At 49.9% G+C, this 16,610-nt stretch overlaps 6 protein-coding genes across 6 annotated transcripts; 5 read left to right on the top strand and 1 right to left on the bottom strand.

The window, feature by feature from the left end:
- Positions 1-829: 829 nt before the first annotated feature.
- On the top strand, positions 830-1,740 carry RAB11B (Ras- protein Rab-11B; the record flags this gene model as incomplete). The annotated part of the gene is made up of 3 exons (XM_044829332.1): positions 830-881; positions 1,021-1,410; positions 1,469-1,740. 3 exons carry the CDS (start codon positions 830-832, stop codon positions 1,738-1,740), a joined length of 714 nt encoding a protein of 237 aa, XP_044676007.1.
- Positions 1,741-2,730: 990 nt separating this feature from the next.
- BRX1 (Ribosome biogenesis protein brx1) lies at positions 2,731-3,764 on the top strand (the record flags this gene model as incomplete). Its single annotated transcript, XM_044829331.1, has 3 exons — positions 2,731-2,852; positions 2,914-3,131; positions 3,181-3,764. The coding sequence occupies 3 exons, from the start codon at positions 2,731-2,733 to the stop codon at positions 3,762-3,764; spliced, it is 924 nt and encodes a 307-aa protein (XP_044676006.1).
- A 1,024-nt stretch (positions 3,765-4,788) lies between these two features.
- Positions 4,789-6,132, top strand: J7337_011794 (uncharacterized protein; the record flags this gene model as incomplete). Its single annotated transcript, XM_044829330.1, has 2 exons — positions 4,789-5,577; positions 5,626-6,132. 2 exons carry the CDS (start codon positions 4,789-4,791, stop codon positions 6,130-6,132), a joined length of 1,296 nt encoding a protein of 431 aa, XP_044676005.1.
- Positions 6,133-7,309: 1,177 nt separating this feature from the next.
- Positions 7,310-9,738, top strand: J7337_011793 (uncharacterized protein; the record flags this gene model as incomplete). The annotated part of the gene is made up of 5 exons (XM_044829329.1): positions 7,310-8,874; positions 8,938-9,001; positions 9,051-9,143; positions 9,194-9,365; positions 9,422-9,738. The coding sequence occupies 5 exons, from the start codon at positions 7,310-7,312 to the stop codon at positions 9,736-9,738; spliced, it is 2,211 nt and encodes a 736-aa protein (XP_044676004.1).
- A 2,339-nt stretch (positions 9,739-12,077) lies between these two features.
- On the top strand, positions 12,078-12,881 carry J7337_011792 (uncharacterized protein; the record flags this gene model as incomplete). Its single annotated transcript, XM_044829328.1, has 1 exon — positions 12,078-12,881. One exon carries the CDS (start codon positions 12,078-12,080, stop codon positions 12,879-12,881), a length of 804 nt encoding a protein of 267 aa, XP_044676003.1.
- Positions 12,882-14,159: 1,278 nt separating this feature from the next.
- On the bottom strand, positions 14,160-16,328 carry J7337_011791 (uncharacterized protein; the record flags this gene model as incomplete). The annotated part of the gene is made up of 1 exon (XM_044829327.1): positions 14,160-16,328. The coding sequence occupies one exon, from the start codon at positions 16,326-16,328 to the stop codon at positions 14,160-14,162; it is 2,169 nt and encodes a 722-aa protein (XP_044676002.1).
- Between the last annotated feature and the right edge of the window lie 282 nt (positions 16,329-16,610).

The following is a 16,610-nucleotide window of genomic DNA, read 5'->3' as shown; positions in this document are numbered from 1 at the left end:
AAGGCACTGCATAACTAGGTATCTGAAAGCGGTCATCGATCAATCTGTAGATTGCAATGGTAGCGAGCGATATTGACGCGGTTAGTCCTAACCCAGGCAGCGTGAAAACCCAGCTATACGGATATGTGCTATGAAGAAATGTATATGATGCAGCCATCCTTCTAAAATACATCATACGGTTACTAGTCCTGGCCTATCACATCAGAATGTGTCCGGATTCAGTAGCTGACAATTACATCTACGACTTGAAGCTTTCTTTGTCCTATTCCATCCATTAATATTAGGTTGGCAAGTTACACACTAAGGTACACAAGGTAGCTCTGACCAACAATCCACCCAAGAACAGCCATTCTTGGGGACAAGTTGCATTCCCTTGATTTCTTATACTGGAACCTAGCAGTGATGCGAACAGCACCACTTTCGCTACCTGGCCACAGTGGCAGAGTGGGTGTCTCTGTGCAACCGCTAGGTGGCTACCTCCACTAACAAAGAGGCGTCTAATCCTACCTTAGGTAGGGTCCTGGCTCCCCCCTACCTAAAAACACAGGCAGCCAGTGGAGGGTAGCTCCAGTTAGAATTTAGCCCTGCCAGTCCAGCCCAGCCCAGCCCAGTCTTTACCCCTCGGCACGGGGACTGGACGTACGTCGAGGTACAAACAACCGCCTATCGCCAGAGCCGCGCATTCTCTCCCTCTCCACATCCCATACCTCAACGACGTCGACTTGTCTTTCTTGCAGCGCCAGCGCACCCGCATTCAACCTCACCCTCATCTTCGATACACCAACTTGGCTCCCCTCAGTAATATCCCTGAAGCAACACCACCGTAGCCATGGCCAACGACGAATATGATGTACGTCTTGCCCCTCTCCCTACCCTCCTTAGTCTTTCATGTCCCGCCAGTTGCTGACCTGTGGGCCCCCTTTGCAGTTCCTCTTCAAAGGTGCCGTCATTACCATCTCTTAAAGGCCACGCTTGGTCCGACGTTTGCGACCGCCCCTTACTGACATTGTGAACCTGCAGTCGTCCTGATCGGAGACTCTGGAGTCGGAAAGTCCAACCTTCTCAGTCGATTCACCCGCAATGAGTTCAACCTAGACTCAAAGTCGACCATCGGTGTCGAGTTCGCCACCAGATCTATCCAGGTCGACTCAAAGACAATCAAGGCCCAGATTTGGGACACAGCTGGCCAAGAGCGATACCGCGCCATCACTTCCGCCTACTACCGAGGCGCTGTCGGTGCTCTCCTCGTTTACGACATTAGCAAGCACCAGACCTACGAAAATGTCACACGATGGCTCAAGGAGCTGCGGGACCATGCCGACGCCAACATTGTCATTATGCTGGTTGGAAACAAGAGCGATTTGCGACACCTGAGGGCTGTTCCCACCGAAGAGGCCAAGTCTTTTGCCAGTACGAAAATCCTACCGAACTTGACACAGGAGGGTCCCTCTTATTGACACTTTTGCAGGCGAGAACCACCTGTCCTTTATCGAGACGTCTGCCCTCGATGCCAGCAACGTCGAACTTGCGTTCCAGAACATTCTGACTGGTTCGTTATTCACCCGGTCTCCTCAACCTCTGTGGCTCCAACTGACAATATGGACAGAAATTTATCGCATTGTTTCAAGCAAGGCCCTTGACAGCGGTGACAGCGCTCAGGCCACCATAGGCGCAGGCACCAATATCTCCCTGAGCAAGCCTGCCGACGACGATGCTACCAAGGGCGGAAAGTGCTGTTAAATTCCTCGCAGAGCCGTTTGCAGACGGATATAGGGCTTTGGGGGTTTGGGATACCTGGCGTCTCGTTTGTCCCCGAAAATGCTCCTCGCCAAAGGAGAGTGGAGGAGGCGAGGAATCGTGATACGTCTTTTTTTGATATCAGAAGGCGCGGTTACTTCGGCTTTCCTTTGTTCTTATTTTTTGTCATGATGATTGTCTTGGGGTTGATGCGTCCAACGATCGCTGCGACACGGTCATCTTAACGTAGCTGAATGAATTCTTTCTAATGTTCGCCCTCTAATGAGCTGTGTCTCTGCCCCCCCAAGCCTTCCATTCTGTATCACCTCGCTTGTACCGCATTCGAGCTAAACGCCACAATCCGTGTACGCCTCCACGTCATGCTGATCAGATCCGACTGGACGTGAACAGGTACTGGTCCTGTGGGTGATTTCGCATCGAATTCATTTGCTAGTAGCTAGTGCACAGCTCGTTCTCAGGGTCTTCAGGTAGCGGGGCAGTTCATCAAACTCATCACACTGAATGCAACCCCTAGTTAGGTGCCAATAGATATTTACCTGATTTTGGTGAAGTAATGGGTGGGCTACCTTATCCATCTACTATTAGGCATGGTGGTCTTGTTGCTCTACTATCCTCGTCTCACGCAATGCATTCCTAAGGTTTAGATCAAACATAGCTTTCTGAGTGGTTCTGTCTGTCTGCTTCAGAAAACATGTGCTACTGCATGTCCCCTGAACTTTAGAGGACCCCCCCTAGCCCCCTGGCCCGGCTTGTCTCGACTGTTAACTAGAGCGGTGTCGCGGCCCCACCTTGATACCTCCAGGACCCCCACTCTCTTATCGCGACCTTTCAATTCTTATCGAGACTCAGCCGACTAAATTTTTTTGGAAAATTGTCCGCCGCGTCGCAAAGCCTGGTCCAGTAAAATCATCTCCAAGTTAACACAGCTTTTTCGATAACCGATCTCAATCACGACTTTGGGGTTCATTCAAAATGGCTGCTGTCTACAAGTCTATCTCCAAGTCCAGCACTGCAAAGGCCGAGGCGCCTAGCAATGGCGTCAAGAAGAACAAGCAGAGGGTTTTGATCCTCTCTTCTAGAGGCGTCACTTACCGGTAGGAAGCTCCACGACTTTGATGCAGGGCGCATTCCACTAACATCGCTATCCTTCTCAAGACATCGCCATCTTCTAAACGACATTGCGGCGATGCTCCCCCACAGCCGAAAAGATGCAAAATTCGACTCCAAGACAAAGCTGTACGAACTGAACGAGCTGGCTGAGCTCTACAACTGCAACAACGTGCTCTTCTTCGAAGCAAGGAAGGGTAAGGATCTATATGTTTGGCTCAGCAAAGTCCCTAACGGACCTACCATCAAGTTCCACCTCCAGAACTGTAAGAGTTGACACCAGCCGATGCTTTTACCCAGGCTAATACCTAACAGTGCACACCATGGAGGAACTTCATTTCACCGGTAACTGTCTCAAGGGCTCGCGGCCCGTTCTCTCCTTCGACGGCGCTTTCGACAAACAGCCTCACCTCCGAGTGATCAAGGAGCTCTTCCTCCACACTTTCGGCGTTCCCCAAGGCGCAAGAAAATCCAAGCCTTTTATCGACCACGTTATGGGATTTAGCTTTGTCGATGGCAAGATCTGGGTTCGCAACTATCAAATCAACGAGGTCGAGGCGACAGCCAAGGAGGGTGAGGAAGAGGAAGAGACAACCAAGTCTCGATCTGGCAAGCCAGATACCGATATCAACCTGGTCGAGATCGGCCCCCGATTCGTTTTGACGCCGATCGTGATCCAAGAGGGCTCTTTTGGGGGACCTATTATCTATGAAAACAAGGAGTTTGTGTCACCAAATCAGGTCCGAGCCGATATTCGAAGGACAAAGGCTTCGCGACACAACGCTCGCGTAGAGAAAGAGGTGGAGAGACGGGTCAGGAAGGGCGACCTCGGACTGCGATCTGTTGGCGGCCAGCGACCGGCCAAGAATGAGCTTGATACCAAGATGTTGTTCGCCTAAAACCTTTGATACGTTACCTGCCGATATAACCAAGTACTTACTGGCTTGATCCATTGGATCTGAACACCGGGACGGGGTGTTGGAGTTTTAGGTCATACTGCGTTTTTATTTGCCAAAAGAGAGAATATTATACTTTAGCTACCGTTAACGACACCGTTTGCCTTATTTCGTCCTCCCTAAGTTGTACCTCCCGGTCACTCGCCTAGTTATAGAGTACCTAATCAAAGGCAATAAAAAACACTGAGTTTCAGTTCAGGGTTGTCAGGTCAGGCCTGCTTGAAGGCTCGCATCATCACTTAGCCCGCCCGGATGAATCTCGGCAGATTGTTATCTATGCGCAACCCAAAGTCGCGACCTTGTCATGACCTACTAATATCAGTCGTCCCCCTTTCCTTCTTCATCCTCATCCTCACTGTATATTCAATCCGTGCATGTTGCAGATAAGCATTGCACTTGAATATAGCCATGAGAATCACAGTTACCCAAAAGCCGATGCCTGTGTGCATCTCTACTTCCGTCTCAAGCCCCAGTGCTGCGGTGGCTGAACAATAAGCCCCGTACCATTGATGCTTTAGGTGACTCAATAGTGAGATCCTTGAAGCGACGAGGGCCAGGCTGCTCTTATTACAACACTTTTCTCATATCAACTCTCTCACGGCGAAGGCGACTACAATTCGAGGATACAGCCACTTGATTTTCTTGAATCTTGCCTCCTCTACAACATCTACCAAAATACCATTGCAAGTAAACAAAATGCAAAGTCTATCAGGTCCGTTCTCTTCTCCTTTCCAGGCATAATTTTATGCCTAACTTCCTCATAGCACCCGTCAAATCGGCGACTCTGATTCTGTAGTGAAATTGTATAATCGCGTACGTGGTATACGGACGAGGACCGTTGTTGTCGTCTTTACATGCAGATATTTTGTCCACTCAAAACCCAATCTTCACAATTCGGCCGAATATACCTGCCATCTATCCCCAAACCCTTTGTATAAGACGTCCGATCAAGTTGACGTCTGTAAAAATGGCACCGAAAACGCCCAAAAACCATTGCCTTACTGAGCTTCCAACTGAGATCCTTCTGGACATCTATCAACAACTAGACCTGGATGGTGTTTTCAACCTTTGCGCCACTCACAGGACGCTACACGAACTCTTTGACAAGAGAAAGGCCTCGATATTACTTCCTGTCCTCGTCAAGGAGTTCAGTCCGTTTGATGAGCTCCTTCAGGTTTATACGGCTTCAGCTGAGGATCTCGATTCCCGCGGTGGACTGTATGCTCCACGTAGAGTCGTGTTTAGGCGATTCCTCGGAGACACTGGGGTGGTGTTAGCTCCGCTTTCAGAGCATCAGCCTGCCGTATCAGTGGACGCTGTTGAAGGGTTCATCACGCTGGACAAGCCAGGCAAACCCATCATACCCCGTGCTCAATCATTGAAAACTGTTGTTCTGACTGAGAACGATCTGAAGCCAATTCTCAGTTGCTGTTCCCTTGTACTGAGATGGCAAGCCAGGTTCCCTCAGATGAGATGGTTTCACGAGCCTGAAAATTGTCGTCTGCTTCGCGAGCATGAGGCTGAGAGGTTCCGCAGAGCCATGTATCGATGGTGGCTCTATGGTTTCTACTTTCACGGAGATATCCCCCGACCTCGTGTTGGGCTTCCAGAGCCAGGTGTGGATGACGTTAGACTGAGTCAACTTCGATTATACTCCACAGGCGAGCTGATAGAGCTGATGGACCTGGTTGAAACCATGAAGGATGTCGTCCTCCACTATCTCTGCCCGCGGCTTGACCCTAGTCAAGACGAATATGTAAGTTTGTACTCCGACTTTCGGGGCTCATTACTGATATGCCATCAGGAGGGTTGCGATTCGTATCTTTATGATGTTGTCGACCGACCTGACTCCTTGGTAAGAGGCTGGCGGGATCAGAGTCGTTGGGGCCGTATTGTAAAGACTTACTGCAAACTTGGCCCTAAAGATCTCATGCATCTGTTTGAGAACATCTATAGCTACCCTAGAAAACGCCTCATTGCGGAAGCTCGGTCTCTTCAACCAAATCTCACTTTCGACCAAGAATCTATCTCGGTGTCAACACAATGTGTCCTGGACGAGCGACATTGGTCCTTGAACATGCCTACTTTGCCTGTGGATGGCCTGGGAGGTGTGATTGACTGGGATGATGAGCGCGACGCTGAACGCGTCAAGTTTGGAAGTGATGCCAGTCTGGATGGGACATTGCCAGGGGGGGCTCGGATGCTTCGGTCTTCATCTCACTATTCGCCTCGTGGGGATGACGGATCTTATCTAGAAGATGTCCAGCGACAGACATGGATGGAGGGTAGGTATATGGTTTCGTTCGTTTAGGCCTGAGTGCTGTCGATGGACATATTCTCGCTCCTTTCGTTAACCACGAAGTTTACGGATGGTCGCAGTATTTGTTACTTACTGCACGTGGATCGTCAGATAGCGTCGAAATTAAGCCCAAGGCTTCTCCTAGGTATATTAGAAATGGATTCTCTCATTGAGTACTTGGCCGTAGTGTCTCCTGAATCGCCTAATGCTGAATGCTACGGTCTCGCCAGTGCATTAACTTGGTACCTTTCCCGGTCGATCGTGAATACTGCCGTTAATAGATACTATTTGTGAAATCTGGAATGCTTAGCAGTCGCAGTCCAAACCAACGTACATATGTAAGGAACAATGCCCTTTCTACGCAATGTATGAATCAAAGAAGGAACCTAATTATGAACTGTTTGCGGCCAAGCAGTAGTCCCCACCAAGTTGGTAAGGTAAGGTACCTAACTTCGAAAGTTAGTTGCCTTATCCATGGAGGTCGGCCGCAGGTCACTCAGTGGCCAGTAGCGCCTGAAACCACAGGGGAGCCCGCACGCCAAAATCAACCTCCACAGCTGAGCCTCACTTCTCCTTCCACTCCATCTCATACATCTAATCTCAGAGCTAATATCGACCACCGCGATTAAACCCGATCGCGCATCTCAACCCACCACTCAGCATTAGACTTACTCATATCAAACTTCTCTAGAATCTCCTTATAAGAGTCTAGCGTATGCTCTCACGTCTTCATAACCTCTCCTCGCTGTTGCGATCGCGCCATACTTAGCAAGGGTAAGTGAAGTGTTTTGTTCGTGTTGGCATCATCATCTTTCGCATCCTTCTAAGTGCTTTGATGCACTCAGCTCTGCAAAAATAGGCAGAAGGCCCTTGCGTGTGCCTGGGTGCCAAGTAAATCAAGGATGTTATACGCTTGTGAAAATAATGACTAGCCGTATATCATTTTGGCTCATGTAATTCACTTCGCTAATACGCAGCTTTCCTTTGTCCTCGAGCACCTCCTTTGTTTTCCCAGATAACGATGGTCAACAGTTGCTCTCAAATTCGGCCATAACGTTCCTAACTTGCTTATAGATCCAACTGCTAGTGTTTATTTACTTCAGTGATCCATAGGCTTTGGCTCTCTCAAGCATATTCGCAACTCCTGGGGTCGTCAGACCTTCAGTGAGGATATTGAAGATTGCCTGCCATGGAGACAAACATCACAGATGCTGTTGATCATCCAATGAAGGATGCAGAAGCGCCTAATGGGTTCAGTCGTACTAGCAACACCAGCATCGACGACGATGATACGGCATCCGAGGATCCATGCGAGGACGATGAAGATCCATCACCTCAAGATATAACCTTCGACCAGATGCGCCGTAGAGGTTTGCTGCCAACAGGCTGCTGTTACGATGACCGGATGAAGTTGCATATGAATGCGGACTTTTCACCCAACGCACATCATCCTGAAGATCCCCGTCGTATCCACGAGATATTCAAGGCGTTCAAGAAGGTTGGCCTCGTCTATACAGGCCCCGAGGCAGAGTTGCCAAGAATCATGCGGGAGTGTCCCACGCGTTATATGTGGCGCATACCTGCTCGTGCTGCCACCCGAGAGGAGATTTGCCTCGCCCATCATCCTGATCACTTTAGATGGGTAGAAAACCTTGACAAGATAAGTTCGGCCGAGCTTCGAGAACTGACTAGGCAATATGATCAAGGGCGGGAATCTCTCTATGTTGGTAGTATGTCTTATCAGGCCGCCCTACTTTCAGCTGGGGGAGCCATCGAAACCTGCAAGAACGTCGTGACTGGCCAAGTCAAGAACGCATTCGCCGTGATCAGGCCACCAGGCCATCACGCAGAGTTTGATGCGCCAATGGGGTTTTGTTTCTTCAACAACGTTCCAGTAGCAGTCAGGGTCTGCCAACAGGACTATCCAGACATTTGCCGAAAGGTTCTCATCCTGGACTGGGATGTTCACCACGGTAACGGTATCCAAAACATTTTCTATCGGGACCCAAACGTCTTATATATCTCTCTCCACGTCTACCAGAACGGTCTCTTCTATCCCGGTAAACCCCCCAATGATATGACACCGGATGGTGGAATCGACAAATGCGGAACAGAAGCTGGCCTTGGTAAAAACATTAATATCGGCTGGCACGACCAAGGCATGGGCGATGGGGAATACATGGCGGCATTCCAGAAGATCGTGATGCCTATCGCCAAAGAGTTCAATCCGGACCTCGTGGTTATCTCTGCGGGATTTGATGCTGCTGATGGCGACGAGCTAGGGGGCTGCTTCGTTTCCCCCAGCTGCTACGCTCATATGACACACATGTTGATGTCCTTGGCTGACGGAAAGGTTGCAGTGTGTCTAGAGGGAGGGTACAATCTTAAGGCTATCTCAGTGTCTGCAGTGGCCGTTGCGAAGACGCTCATGGGTGAACCGCCACCAAAGATGGAAATTCCTAAGATCAATAAGGAGGCTGCACGCATACTTGCCAAAGTTCAAGCTCATCAAGCCCCATATTGGGAGTGTATGAGGGCAGGCATTGTTCGCATTCCTACCGACATCCAGCCAACGATATCCAGCCGCCTGCACGACGTGATCAGAAACGCCCAGAGGCAGGTTCTGCAAGCAAAGCACAACATGATACCTCTCTACATCCAGCGCGAGCATCTATACAAGTCATACGAGAACCAGGTCCTAGTGACACCAGGCCTCCACAAGGAAAAGAAGGTTCTCATTATCATTCACGATCCGTAAGTCAATTGTATGAGGAGAGGGCTATAGGTTGTGTCTTGACCACTGACATCATCTCTTAGTCCCGAGCTTCTGGCTCAGCCAGATGTTATAGACAGATCTGTTGATCCTCACAATGCCTGGGTGGTGAGTAGATGCTTTACATAATACGCGGTGCAAGAACTGATAAGAATAGGTTGATGGCGTAACAGACTACATTGACTGGGCAGTTGATCAAAAGTTCGGTGTCATGGACGTTAATATTCCAGCCTATGTCACCCACGACGAGGTCAGTGATCACATTTATTAGCAGTGGTTGATCTCTAACCGTTGGTTTAGGAATCTGACTCTTATGTACCTGGTTTCAAAGAGAAGGCTCTCTCGGAACAGATCCAGACGTTGGTGTGTTACCTGTGGGACAATTACTTGCAGCTCTATGATGCCAATCACATTTTCGTCATGGGCGTTGGCAATGCATATCTTGGAGTCAAAGTCCTTCTCATAAACCGAGGTAAGTCGACTTGCTGATATGAGCCTCTATCTCAACTGTTTTCTGAAACGTGATAGATTGCAAGTCTAGAATCTCTGGGGTGGTAAACTTCGCCAATGGAACGCTCAGGCCAGTCAAGTCAGAGTTTGATTCAGATCTATCGTCGTGGTATAAAGAGAACTCACGAGTCTACATTGCAGGCGATCATGCATGCTGGGCTGATCCTGATCTGACTCGAAAAGTTAACAAGCGACGTTTCGGGACAGTCGTTCGTAGTCCAATGTTTGGTCTGAACAAGATGATGGCGCATCACGCCAAGGAGGCGCGGGAGTGGATTCTCGAGAGGGTCGAAGAAGTAGCAGATGCTGATATGACTGAAGATGAAAAGTCATAGATGCGGTCTCGGAAACGGTGTTAGTTACAAGTTAGGAGAAGCTGGGTGTTCCCTTGTATAGGGGTAATGTTCTTGCTCTAGCAGGTCTTGTGAGTAGCGCAACCAGAGATAGAGTCTGTTTTCCTTACGTGTGTTCTTTATTATATACCTTTAGGCAGTGCCTCTGTAATAGTGCCCTATTTATCACCTATAGAAGTCCTAATAACTGTCGCACGGATATGACCTTTGATGTTCCTGGTCTTGAAGCAATACAGTGTGTGTGGTATGTGCATGTCTCCAGTGAGACTGTGCTTATCTGCTATCGGATCAAGGCCCTCTAGAGGATTCGTACCTTAGGTACCTTACCTAAGGTAGGGAGGTTAGTCACGGAAGTCGGGATGCTGAATCTCCGACCTCCCTGCTTTGGTCTTCGATTTTTGGAAACTCCACTGACCCAACTTGCGACTCGCACGCGTGCTTGCGCTTTCATAAAGCCAAATTACAACGCATCGACAGAAGCACTTGCCGTGCATCATATCTATCCTTGACTAAGGCAAGAATGGATCGCGACCGAGGTCGAAGGTGAGTCCTAAATCGTTTGCTTCTATGTGCCTATTGCATCTTGCGTTCTTCTTCGTCTTGGTCTTCATCATCGTTACGCCTCCCATCGTTTTGCGACACCATTTCGGCATCTCTAGCACCACCCGTCGATACCCTCGAAACACGCTACACGGGAGCCTATCGACCAACTGAGCGATTGTATGATGGATGGCCATATTGGGATGGAGGAAAGCGGAAGCGACTCTCAAGAAACCATCGAAGATACATCCGAGTTCGAGCAGTCGCCTGGCGAGCTTGTGCAGATTGTTCGATGACACTGGTACATTGACGGGGTTTACCGGGTCATCTGCGGACGGCGAAGCCATCTTCATGAACTAGGCCGTGAACCAATGGGGATATTGGTGATGGTCTGGCTGCACTCCCATCCACATTTAGCATATTGCTTCGGTATCTCTGTTGTCCGGATTTCTACCCTGAATGCATATTGTAATGTTCTTGGGAAGGCAGAACTTGCGATCAACCCATGCCAGCCCATACCCTAGGAGATACTGCTGGGTTCCCTTCCATTTTGCCGGCATTTCGTCCCAATCCACAGGCTTGTCAGGGCGAGGTTGGATAGGAATGCTGGGGGGACTGAAGCCTGGAAGCGTGTCAAGCGACGCTGGCCGTATTATCACAGTATTCTGGACCTTCCGCTGGAATACCCGAGATTCCGCTAGGATCGATTCAGACAGAGACTGTACTCCTGCCTTCCTATTGATCTTGGCCGTCGCACAATATTTGGTATGACCTTTGCCACAAATTGGCAGGGATCATGACGGCTTAGCAGGCCACAGTACGCCAATTATACCTCGCTCATTTGTCTTTTCTTTTCTTTTCTTTCCTTTTTCTTCTTCTTCCCCCCCTTTCTTTCTTTGTTTTCATAGCGTTCTCTATTTCACACCCACAAAGCCTCGTGATTGCCGAACGAACACTGACATGAAGAAAGGTTTGATGATGGGGAAGTCGTTAGATACGGCGCTGGAGAGTCATGGAGGCCCACTCCTCGAGACCGGTCGCCTAGGCGGGTTAGAAGTCCGGTTAGAGAGCGAGCAAGGAGCCCTCGACCTAGAAGTCCACGTCCCCGGAGTCCAATTCCTTCTGGATCCGATAGCTATGTGCCGGGCAGATATCCACCACGTCGTAGGTCGAGAAGTGGAGGAGACCGATACCGGCGAGAGCGATCAAGAGAACGCGAGAGTCCGCGCCGGCGAGAGCGTAGTAGGTCTATGCGGCGGCCATCTCCTCGACGTAGTTTATCCCGGAGAATTTCTCCTCCACGTGGAGCGGATAGATATGAAAGGCCCCGGTCCCCTGCCCCTGGCAGAGATTGGGACCGCGATCGTGAGAGGGTCAGAGATAGAGACTGGGACCGTGACAGAGTACGCGATAGGGGTCGTGACTTTGAGCGGCGTGACGAAAGGTGAATTTACTTGCCCCATGTTGATAGCCTGGGACTAACTGACAAAAGGCGGCGATCTAGGTCTCCATTTGGTGTGATTCGCCGCGACAGAACTCCTCCTGTACGGTCTCCCGTGACAGGTCCTCGTGGTGGCTCATACAGACCACGTTCGCGTTCCATGAGTCGACGCGGAAATGACCGATGGCAGTCATACAGGCGCGTCAGCCCCCCGAGAGAATCTGGAATCTCATCTGCGATCACTTCTCAGTCAGCCTCTGGAAGATCGTCACCGCGACCGAGTTCCCTGAGAGCTCGTTCACCACTTCAGTCCCGAGAAGAGTCTCCCCATCATCATGCCATGGCTGGTGCGGCACCACCAAGGGAGACACCAAGGCCTGGACCTTACGATATAAACACATCAGGCCCCACTCGATCACCACCACGAGGCCCTGCAGCGCTGAGAGCTCCTCCAACTGGCCCTGCAGCAAACAGAAACCCCGCAGGGCCAGTATCTTCACCAGCCCTGCCTCCTCCCGCTCGGACTCAGACACCTACGGCTCCTCCTCTGCGTTCAGGTACCACAAGCCCCACCGTTCCCCCAGCTGGCCCACGAGGTTATGTGCCTCCAGCTAGAGGTGGGTTTGCCCCCCGAGGAGGCAGAGGTGGCTGGAATCAAGCGCCAGCAAGACACATTTCAGGACCTTCACCAACTCCTTCAACTCCCAGTGGACCTTCAGCCATTCCCACTGGCCCACGTGCGACTCCGTCAAATACATCGTCAACCTCGACAACGACGCAATCTCGACCGTTCAATCCTCCGACTGGGCCATCAGCTCAACATGCTGGTAGCGCACGGCAGACTTTGGCGCAATCCATGCTTGCGACACTCCCCCCCATCATCCCGGGCGGCAAGTTGGACCCTTCCATGACGCCTCTCGCTCTTGGCGTAACTCGAGAACTTGAGCCACATTATCGCAAGCTGAAGGACGAGGAGGAGAAGTTGAGAGATGAACTGCATGCGAAGCAAGAGCGGCTACGGAAAAGTCTGTACACGTGGAATAGACTCGAACGTGACTCGCGAGCGTGGGAGATGCGGAGTGACCTGAGCGAGAAGAGCATGAAGAACCTGGCTGGTGAAGGCATGGGTGGTGCTGCATTTTAAAAACATGTGCCACAAGATGCTGTTAGGAACTTGGCGCTAGAGGATTATCGTTAATGCTTGTATGATTGTCGAATATGCAGGACTGGGTTCCTGTAAGCGTTGCTTCCATTTGCTTCTGGTCATGAAAAAGCTCAAAACTTCGGAGATTTGCATGTTTACATTCATTGGGTCGAGATGTCCTGCTTGTACAACAGTTGTATGAGAGATAATAATCATGATGAGCCTATCGTATGTGAATTCAGCCAAGCTATTGCCTTTGGAGTGTGAACTGTCCCAGCGTATACAACCAGCCTTATAAATTGCCCCTTTTTGGACTGTTAGTAGTACCTACTAGGAAGGCCCCATGATAGGCGTGCTCGTTTACTAAGGTATCCATCATGCTCACTCATAAGATGCGCTGGTATCTCAAACTTATGTGCCAATGCCATAAACACTTAACTAGAACATAAACTGCATTGTAGGTTCTAATTCCATGCAATTTATCAGCGTGTCGTATACCAAATATTCATGAACCTACCTTACTCATTTTATACCTACCTACCTCACAGTAAGGTAAGCCAGACACACCACCCCACACAGTCTCGATAGTACAAACAAAGTTGCCCGCCCTATAAGCCAACGAGGAAGATCGACAAGTTTGAATTTTACCAACTGTCCACGCGGTGATTGCGACGTAGAAACTGAGCCATGGCTTCGCCAGACTCTGATTGAGCAATCAATGTTACTGTATTCAAGGCCAGATCGCAATTCCTGCATCTGAAGAAGCTTCCAGGGTCAGGACTCGGGTGCCATATGGCGCAAGACCAAGTAAAAAGGTACCCGGCCACGTTTCAACACAATTTCATGAATGATGAGGACTCACGAACTATCCTCCAGTTTGTGCGAAGCCGAGGTGTATTCATCTGTGATCCAAGCCGTTCTCACCATGCTTTGCAAGGGTTTGTGCGTACCTGAGAGGAACCAGCGTGACATGACATAGGGATCTGGGCCATGCACTCAAAGAACGCATGATGCATTACGCTGGCCAAGTTATTGGAGTATGCAGTAGTTAAGTATTAGTCTAGCCGGTTAGCGTGATCAAAAGACATGGCGAGTGGGAACATCTGTCACTTTACTGTAAAAGCCAAGTTGTACCGCTTCGAGACCGTTCATACTATATCCTACTAATACTAATATGATATGAACTCCAAAAGAGCCAGCAGATGCTGCATTCTAAGTCTAAAAATAGTCAGTTTCTCTGACCAAGTGATCAGCTACGATAGAGAAGTCTTTGCTCAGTTAACGCCAGACAAAGACTGCATCATCATCCTCTTCATGGTCGCCGTCCCACTCGTCGTCCGACTCAGCGCGGTTATCATCCACAAAGTCTTCCATACCGTACTGCAATTCAGTAGGTTTTTGGTTATCGAATACAATTGATACAGTAGTACAACGTCCTTGAATCGTAAGCGGCACAGGCTTCTCTTCGCTCTCAGCCTCATCCCCAGTCTGACTGGTTGCAGTGCCGGACTCGGCTTCTTCGTCTTCTGCATCAGACTCGAACTCATTCTCATCCGTGTCGGGTTCGGCATAAGTTGGCCGACCAAGCGAATTACGAAGACCTTTGGGGCTGTGCCTTGAATCAGAGTCCGAAACGTGTGCCGCTAGACGACTGCTTCGCCGAGATGGACCATCAGACAGCCTTTTTGACTTTTGCTTCTTTTTCTCCGAAATCTGCGCAGATGCTTCCACATCTTCCTCTTGTGTCTGCCGAAGAGAATACTTCCTTTGCGGAGGTTCGTATGGGCGGAGGAAGACTTTATCCAGCTTCCGCCTCCATTCGTGCCGCATATTAGCACGGGCCTTCCAGGGTATGTTGAGCATTGTCTTGACCGCAAGATGTCGTAGATTTGGCAGAGAACGAGCACTATCTATGAGGGAATTGAGGAACATTTCGGCAGTCTCAACACTCCAATATCGTATATGTTCAAAATCAATGATCCGGAGGCTTGACGGCCACTCTGGCTTTTGGTGTGGCAATAGCACTTGGTCGTACAAAGGGTCAGCGTCATTGTTGGTGTAAGACCGGGATTCATGATGGCGAAAATACGAGAGGTTCATGTATAATTCCTCTAAATTGGGACATGCAGCTTCCAAAGTGGTTAGGAAGACCATGTCTAGAGATTGGTTGTGCGACAAGTTCAGGCTGCGCAAACGTCGGCCATGCGTGTGTAGGAATGGCATGAACTCATCAGACTTGACCTCCCAACAGTTGATCAGTGAGAGATGAGTGAGGTCCTTTGGCAAAAGTGGAAGAAGCCGATCGTTCATGACAGTTGAAGATTCGAACATAAGATGTTGTAGCGATTTCAATTGCGAAATCGCCTCGGCGAGCGAATCAATGACAGCCCCATCTTCATTGTACAGCGCCAGCTCCTGCTCCTCATTGACGCCTTTAGGCCCCAGCTTATAGAGCGAAGGGACTTGAAGATTGGTGAAGCTTAGTTTGGTGAGGTGCGCAAATGAAGGCTCTTGATGTATACGGGCAACATCCTTCATGGTCGCCACAGGCCCTCCAAGCAGGCTTCCGCTCCATTCCCAGCTTTTCAACACGGTGTGCGACTCCTTGTCTCCGGCTGGTCTGAAGGCGGCGAATATCTCTTCAGTATATTGCCATCTCACTGTTTGATCCAGTTGCCTGTAAGGCGGCTGGTCAGATTGTGTAAAGAGAAAGACTTCTTTCAGGCGAGGAAGCAAATGGAGGATTCTTGGTAGTAACGTTTGAGGCAACACATGCACATCTACGTAAAGAGTCTCAATCTTGGCACGGTAATTAAAACGAGTCTCAGAAGGTGGGCGATCCAGCAGAGACGCGAACCGTTTGGCCTTTCCAGCGGTGACCAGGGGCGGAGAACGATAAATGGCTGTCAAGGCGGCTTCTGAGAATGCCTTGCAAGTCGTGGCAGTGTTTATCAGCCAATTGACGTCGATGTCATCATGACTAGCTGCATAGTAGAAGATATCGGTCCAGGCGGCATAAGGTATCTGCGGGTCTGTCCAGTCTGGAATGACGCCTTGGGGTATTGGTTCGGGTTCGGGTTCGGCGTCAGCGGACACTCGTCGCTTCTTCAAGCTTCCTTTCTTCTGTGCCGACTTTGGACGTTTCCTCGTTTGGTCTCGCGACTTCGATATTCTACCAGTTCGTACGTGTGCGACCTTTGCTGACTTGGCGTTATTGGTTCTGCGGACTCGCGTCTCGAATTGGGCATCTCCATCCTGTTCGCTCTCCGCTGGGGATGGATCGGAGTCTCCATCTACAGAGGAAGACTCGTTATAACTTATGGAAGTCTTCTGCGACCGTAGGGACCGTGTTGTTGTTCGGGTAGCACGCGTGGTATTGGATTGCGACAGGTTGCGACGGGAGGCTACAGGAACGCTTTGTCGTTCAGTTGCTCTAGTTCGGACCATGTTGTGATGTCTAGTGCCTAGTGTAACGACCATGTTAGTGGCATACTATTAATCTCGCTGCGTGCAAAAAAGAGGGAGTGTTTGGGCAGTCCTGTTGATGGTTATTGCAGCCTGGCGCAAGCTGGGCAGGATGGATTGATCGCACCTCCGAAGGCAGAGTTTGGCGACTTGAAGCTCCCCGCAGTAGATGTCGAGTAATGACGAATGCAAGAGTAGGTACCAAGAAAAATATGCCAAATAGCGCCGATACGTAGCGCTGCTATCGATTCGAGTGTATCTGGG

This window comes from Fusarium musae, chromosome 9 (assembly GCF_019915245.1).
Source record: "Fusarium musae strain F31 chromosome 9, whole genome shotgun sequence".
Taxonomy (NCBI): domain Eukaryota; kingdom Fungi; phylum Ascomycota; class Sordariomycetes; order Hypocreales; family Nectriaceae; genus Fusarium; species Fusarium musae.
The sequence above is the reverse complement of the archived record's forward strand: the minus strand, read 5'-3'. Positions and strand labels throughout refer to the sequence as shown.